Raw genomic sequence first — 7,979 nt, forward strand, 5'->3', positions numbered from 1 at the left:
CTGCTCTTAGCATTTTAGAAAACCATTACTGATGATAAAAATTCTACTACCTTTGGGAAAGAGTAATTTCCTTAGCCTTCTTTCTCTACCTTGATTGCAATTCTTATGTATCCTTGAGTCATCATCTTTGTTTATAACAGTAATTGTCACAAATTTTTCAACTCTATATTATTACTGTATACCTTATTAATTTTTGAAGCAAGGCAATTTTTTTCTAAGTTTCTCCTTGTGTATGTAGGAGAGGGTTTCCAGTCCCTTCAGTTACTTCTTTCATTTGCCTTTTACAGTGTGCAGGAAATACTGTGGCATTTCTTTCAAACTGCAGCCATCCTCACTACTTTTCTGAAGATATCAATAAAATGAAAAAGTATTATAATCAGTTCAATGCAATAATCGTTACCACTCTGGAGATATGGAAAATTATTACTAATTTTTTGTTTCACTGTTTTCTTTACTGTGAAACAGTTATATTATCACAATAAAATAGTGCTTATATACTGTAAGAGGTTTTCAAGTTTAATGTAACAAATTTCCACTTTAAAAAAAGTTTATATAAGGCAAAAATAAGAGAATCCCATGAAGTGTTAACAATTCTGTTCTTGATATTCCCCCAAATTAATATATCAACATGAGCTTATCAGCCAACAAGATTATTTAAGTTTTGAGCCAATAAAATTTCAGATAAATTTTACATTGCCATAGTGTCCATACATAGTCTACTCATAGCCTGCCACACAATTAATTCTATTTGATGACAATCACAGACTGCCACATAATTAGTTCATTTTGGTGACAATCACAGACTGCAAGTATTGGAGCTGATTGGTCCACCGATCCAGTGCTGTGTACCGGGCAGCTCCCTCCGCTCCTCGTGTCAATTCCAGCACCTGATTTACCTGGTCAATCCGTCCATCAATAGTACTGTTGAATAGATAAAATCCACATCACAGTATTATGTTTGATACAGAAACAATATATAAAGTAAAAAAAATGTGTGTGTAAATGTGATGGGTTACATGTAATACCTTTCTATAACATAATAACAGTAAAACCTTCATGTGCTGGCATTCTATAAGTCGGAACTCCACACAAATTGGCATAACAAGATATTCAATTAAAAGAAAATCATTCAAAAGATAATTTCTGCAATTTTCTTAAAAGTCAGCATCAAGCTCAGCATACAGCTACACAGAAATAATTATTGGCCATAACATGATGCTAAGAAGGGCTGCTGATTCTAATTCTGAGGCTGGGAAGTTGAGTATTTGCAATGCTGCCTCCCTGATATGGTCTTATTTATGGTTTCTTTTTTGTGGTCTGATCTGCTCTCTTGTTTCTCTCAAATATAATTTATTTTCCTTGTACTTTAACTCTTAAAAAAAAAAAATGCATAATATCTATTTGGTTATTTCAATCTCACTGTTATAAAAAAAGGTCAGTTTCTATATAGAGTCTTTGCAGTTTATCCACTTGACACCTCTGGCCTTCATCTCTTCCCTTATACTTGTCATTAGTCCATTCCCCTTCCTTATAATCAAGCTGCTGCAGGTAAACAAAAACCAGGTTTGTTTACCTTACTCTTGAACCAAGCTGTTACAGGTAAGCAAAAACAAGGTTAGTTTACCTGCAGCAACTTGGTTCAAGAGAAAGAAATGGGTTGACTGCAAGGATAAGGGAGTGGATAAAGACCAGAGGAGACTAGTAAATTACAAGGGGCGTGTATAGAAAATGGAGGCTGGATTACTGGAGAGCTCTTTTTTTTTACATCAGTAAGATTGAAACAATAAATACTATACAGTTTCTGAAAGAAAAAGAGAGAAATGTTCAAGAAAAATTAAGTGATATTTGAGAGAAATAATACAGCAGATCAGACTACAAAACCCCATCAGGGAGGAGTCACTGCAAAGGCTAAATCTCCCAACCTTCAAACAGAACCTGGAACCAGAACAGTGTCGCGTCTTCAGAACAAGGTGCAAAAAAGGGAGGCTCTAGAAGAGGAAATGGGAAGAAACTGGATAACTTGAATCCAGAGAAGCATTTCTTCAGGGATTTTTATTGATATTTCACATGTCAGAACTTTGATAAGCTGGCAAAGGATCAACTCCTATTGTACCAACTCATGGAGGTTTTACTGTAACTGCAATTAGCACCATACCTACTTTATTAGAAGCAATGGAATGAAGCCAGAGAGGAATTCTTAAATTAATATCAACACATCTATTTAAGTTGAAAAATACTAGCTTATACATTATATCAAAATGCACTTAAAAGTAGTGATACAATAGGTTCTTTATTTACACAAAAGTTATTCAAATATCAATGAAAAAAGATCATAAACAAAAAAATCAGTAAAAACTCAACATTGCAGTGCATGTCATCTCACATTTCATGCATATTTTTATTAAATTTGCTATACAAATTACTCAAAAAGTGTGTATTTTAACTAAGTATAAATCGACTCAACTGTATAAGGATATGTGAAACACCCACAACCTATTTTCAGATCTCAATATAATCACAAAATAACATACTATACTTACTTGTCCAAGATGCATTGTACAAGCAAGGCTTCTACATCTGTTGCATCAATGTTAAGTTCATTTGAGATGAAAGGGATGTGTATTCGTGTATATGGTTTAATCAATTTTATGAGGACCTGTGTGCGAATATTCCTGAGGAGGTCTGAAATTGAAACAAAGTATTGTTCCACATTAGAAAGGGAATTATATTTTTATATGATTGTACTCAAATCCTTGGATGTAGCATCTACAAGTTATCCTACATAGTATTCAACTGCATTAATAGTATGGGTAGATCTCTTTTTTTTTTATGATACAAAGTTTCATGTTGCCAACACCAACCTTCCTTAACCTTGTGAAAACAAAGATTTACCAACCTTCAATGTGTTCTCGTATAAATGGATCATCCATTATATTTGTTCGATTTTGCTTTAGGATGGTTTCAAACTCATTAATGTCATCATTTTGGTAGGCTGCCACAAGGTTGGTCATTGCTAAAATTTCTGGATCATTCTTGTAGGGTTTTGCTTCTTGAGAGTCAAATGGATTGATACCAGATTTCATTAACCTAAAACAAAGTAAACAATGTCAAGTATTCAAAAGAAATTGTTATATTAAATTATCATATACCTAGGTATATAAGTTGAAAAGTTACAGACCATGAAGGCAAGATTGGCTCTACAGTAATATGAACCACACACAGCACAAATATTCACTGATAGGTTCCCTGGCTGTTTGAAACTCTGATAATAAATCAATCATACCACTATAATATAACCAGCAAACATCATTCAAAACTGGCAATCAAAACATCTGAATATTTATTTTTAAAACATTAGGAAAAGAAAAAATGCTGCTCCACTTCTAGTTGTATCGATAATCATACATTACAACTCCATTGTTATTGTTTCCTTTTCCAACAGCACACATCAGCAGTTGCTGTTATATTTCCCATAAGTTACCTTTTAAATTACAATTAAAATAACACATGATATTCCTTAAGATTCTGATGTGGGATCACCCTTGTGGTATATCCCTAGCAAACACATGAGTAGAAGAGTACATTACATTAAAGTAGAAGAGTACATCACATGTAGTTTTCATGCACTATGATCCATGAAATGCTGCTGTGTTGATTAGGAATACACCTTTAAAAAGGCTTTACATAAAAACTTAGGGTAAAGCCAAATGTTACTTCTATTATAATCTAAAAGTAATAAAACATAGATGCAGTATCATGAAAAAAAAAATAAAAAATAACACTGAAGCCACAAGAATACAAGAACAAATGTAAGGGAAAGGACAAATTAAGTAAAGTATAGGAAATATTTAGAAAATAGTTATGCAAAATAAATGAAGGAATAAAGAAAAGGAAAGGAAAAATTTACAAATAGCAGCAGAGATCATGAGTGACACCGCATTTTTCCAACTTTGCATTTTATCCTTAATGTTAGAGACAATCCCTAACTTAAATGGCTGAAAAAGAGGTCTTATAAGCTGGGATATAGTACACTAATATAAAACCATTGGTTCTAAATACAAATGCACCTAAATATTTAAATACCTTGGTCTTATAAGAAATACTGCAGTCTTAATCTTGAGACTACAAACCACAAAATCTATAGTAGGATATATGAATTGCAAAATACTTACATGTTTGCTAAAACAAGATACTTCAAACATGTAGTCCGCCGTGGGCTGCCAGATTCATCATAGTTCTTGAAAGCCTCAAAGAAATCAGTGTGAGCTTTCTCAAATTCACCTTCACGAAGATGCATTTTTCCTCCACATTCTACAGAATTCCAAAGAAAATTCACAATTAGAGGCCTTGCTATCTAAGTGACTACAGTGTCGATAAGAAATATATTCACGAGTAATGCAAATGTTCAATGTACGACATAGGCACCATACTTCAATTGTGTTTCATCTTGAATAAAATCTTGAAATTAAAAAACACTTACCTCTTATAACTCCCATAATAAGAGGATGAGGAATAGCAGACTTTATGTGAAGTGATTGTTCGTATAAGGCCTGAAAGAAAGTAAGAGCAATATTAGCTAAATATTTTCATTCCATTACATATATGAAATACTGTCTACATCAGTACTGCCAGCACACTTCATTTTTACAATACTTGGGCAAATCTGAAAATAATTTCCAGCTTTGACTTAACAGAAATGGTAATTTAATCCTGCAAAGTGCCATTTCTTCTACATGATAGCCCTGTGCAAAGGTTCAAAATTTCAACAGGGCAAAAAGAAGTAAAAATTAATGAAGAAATTTAATTAAGGTGGCCATCTTCAAAATCATATTTTATGCAATGCAGATGGTGGGAGAAGGCTATGAGGTATGGTCACAAAGTATCCAACCTTGAATTTGTTAGCACAAAGTAATAATGTGTGAGCAAAATCCACATGGGTATTAGGTGGCTGCATCCTTACTGAGCGCATCCAAAAATTTTTATATCTGTAGGTGGCACCAGTCACCTGCAGTGACATGTTGAGTACAGACGTGAAGAGCATGCTGTGTGATTTTCCTTTTTGAGTCAATATGACTGAGTGTATTGAGCAAAAATACTATATCAAATTCTGCCAAAAACTTGGCGATACACAAGCTCAGACTATTGTGAAGATTCAGAAGGTCTTTGGAGATGATGCTATGGGAAAAACACAAATAAAGGAGTTGTACAGCCGGTTCAAAGATGGCTGCACCTCAATGGACAGTGAGCCATGTTGTGGCAGACCATCGACTAGAAGAAACGATGAAATGATTGCAAAGGTTCAAAGACCGTTGGGTGGCTTTTGAAGAGATTGTTGCTGAAGTTGGAATCAACCATGGGTCAATTCAGTCAATTATAACACAAGATTTGTTCATGAGGCCAAATTTGTACCAAAGTTGTTGTCTGACCAACAGAAGGAAAACAGAAAGGAAATCTCCCAGGAAATGCTGGACTGTGTTTGCCAAGATCAAAACTTCATGAACACTATCATCACTGGTGATGAGACATGGGTGTACAGCTATGACCCTGAAAGAAAAAGTGCAATCACCCATCCTTGCCAAGACCAAAGAAAGCAAGACAGATGTGCAGTAATGTTAAACTGATGATGACTCTTTTTTTTTTTTTTTCTTTTTACTATAGAGGTATTGTGCACCATGAATATGCGCTACAATTAACAAAAAATATTACCTGGGGATTCTTCACCACTTTCATGCAAGTGTGTAGTGAAGACAACCTGACCTTTGGTCAGCAAAGAAATAGCAAATCCACCATGACAATGCACCCACTCATTCTGCCCATGTCATCCAAGCATTCCTCGTAAAGCATAACACACCACTTGTCTGTCAGGGTTGCTACTCCCCAGACTTGGCTCTGTGTGATTTTTGGTTATTCCCAAAGTTCAAAAATGCACTCAAAGGGAGATTTCAGTCAACAAAAGACATTAAGCAAAATTTGATGGCACATCTCTCCAGCATCCAAAGTGATTTCCAGAAATGTTTCCAACAGTGGCAGGAATGCTGGCAGAAATGCGTAGACTCCAAAGGCAAATACTTTGAAGGAGACTAAATAAAAATTGTGAGTTTTTAAGTATTAGTTGTTTTTTTGGCCAAAGATCAGATACTTTTCTGACTACACCTCATATATATAAAAAGTAAATAAATACATAAAAAAATTATATAAATAAATAAATAAATAAACAATAAATATATATTAGTCTAAAGTAAATGATCATCATGAGAAATTGATAGCTTCTAATTGCTCATTCAACTGGCTTTCAAGTGAAAAATTTATTTTACTTAGTTCTCACTCACTAGGTTTGTAACAAATATTTTCCATTGCATAGCTAGACACAAAGAACCTAAGTTTAAGAGTATCTCAGGAGGGACACTCTCTCTCTCTCTCTCTCTCTCTCTCTCTCTCTCTCTCTCTCTCTTTCTCATATCTTCATAAAGGATCATCATTACACAGTTAGTGTTATTGTAGTTAGAAATAACATAAAGGATGATTAAGTTATGTGTAAATGGATTGTGAGGGCAGATGCACTCTACCTTGCATAATATTATTTCCATCTCTCCACATTTCTACTGCCACTGATCGTATTAAGCCGAGTGTCTACTTTATTTCTGACACTGTTTTTCTAGTCTTCATCAAAGACTGATTTTCACTAATAATATTGGAGTATTTCAGTCTCTGTTATCTCTTGTAAAGTAACCAAATGAAGAGCTTTTACCATACTACTCACTTTCAACTTTTTGTTATTCTTCTGTGCTGTGTACATTTGAATTTCCAGAGCATAGATTTCTAGAAGTTGGGTTCCTTTTTTCAAGTCATCTTCACCTTCATCAGTCTGTAAAGGAAAGGAGCATTAAGCATTAATATTGATCTATATCCAAATCTGAAGCCCAGTGTTATAAAGCAACCAAATACAAAAACTTGAATACAGTATTTACCTGGCATGATTGATGGAGCTGTTTTAAGATTTTGGAGAGTCTAGTATAATCTTCCCGGTCAAAATACAGCTTGCCTAACTTAGTGTTTGTTTTGAACCACAAACGGTCATTTTTTGCATCCTTCAGGGCTTCTAGTGTTGTCTCATAAAAATCTTGTAGAAGTTCCATCTGCAACATGATTTGTGTTGAAGGCATGCATTGAGATGAATGGCCATCACCCCTACAACTACATGGTACACAGCTATGGTGTGATAATAAATGGCTTACTTTAACTTAATCTTTATGACAGAAAAGACATTTTATGAGAAAGTCATTTTACACTACATTTGATGCCCAATAGATTTAAAATCTATAACAATATGAATATAACAGAATTGCAATTCAAATGCATCCTCTCATGCAGTTCTCAGGATAAAATGACAATATCAGAACTGATTAAAAATAAAAATATTATTCTCATAGTTTCGATTATAGTGTTTACTTTCATATGTGACTGAATTACTGAGCCCAATCTTCTCCACCCACTGATTTGATACTAACATTCTTTGATGTGGAGATGTAATCCAGTATGGAGTTTATTGATTTCTCACTGTAATTGCGGGTCACAGCAGATTTTATGTAGGTGAGTAGATGCTTATACCTTGACATCATCTCCTCATAGTTCCCCTGAAAATAAATAAAAAAATAAATAAATAAATAAAAACCATATAAAAAGCTACCAATCAATGATTTCAGCATTTTTTTCTACAGAAGCACTAACTGTTGGTCATTACAACTGCTTTGCTCTGAAAGGCTCTATGCATACTTGCACATGTCTTTTGAATGTATAGAGGAATTTTTGTATTTGAGAGATGGCATTAGTGCACAAGGCAAAGTAAGTGCTAGTGTAATGGTGAGAATATGAAGTGAATAGTAAAAAAAAAAAAAAAAAAATGAGGCAGCTGTTATCTTTATAAATATAGAAAGGAATCTTAAATTCAAGAAGGGTACCTATTTATGTTCTGCATAAGG

The 7,979-nt window shown here is 34.0% G+C and overlaps 1 protein-coding gene across 1 annotated transcript in view; it reads right to left on the reverse strand.

The window, feature by feature from the left end:
* Positions 1-430: 430 nt before the first annotated feature.
* The window catches only part of LOC135104479 (COP9 signalosome complex subunit 2), an 11,974-nt gene continuing 4,425 nt past the window's right edge, over positions 431-7,979 (reverse strand). The window contains exons 4-11 of the mRNA XM_064011998.1: positions 7,509-7,634; positions 6,969-7,136; positions 6,761-6,865; positions 4,481-4,550; positions 4,173-4,311; positions 2,897-3,087; positions 2,541-2,682; positions 431-921 (exon numbers count right to left, since the gene is read on the reverse strand). Coding sequence (XP_063868068.1) covers positions 777-921; positions 2,541-2,682; positions 2,897-3,087; positions 4,173-4,311; positions 4,481-4,550; positions 6,761-6,865; positions 6,969-7,136; positions 7,509-7,634 — 1,086 coding nt within the window. The 3' untranslated portion in view covers positions 431-776. The remainder of the gene's footprint in view (positions 922-2,540; positions 2,683-2,896; positions 3,088-4,172; positions 4,312-4,480; positions 4,551-6,760; positions 6,866-6,968; positions 7,137-7,508; positions 7,635-7,979) is intronic.

This window comes from Scylla paramamosain, chromosome 1, assembly GCF_035594125.1.
Source record: "Scylla paramamosain isolate STU-SP2022 chromosome 1, ASM3559412v1, whole genome shotgun sequence".
Classification (NCBI taxonomy): domain Eukaryota; kingdom Metazoa; phylum Arthropoda; class Malacostraca; order Decapoda; family Portunidae; genus Scylla; species Scylla paramamosain.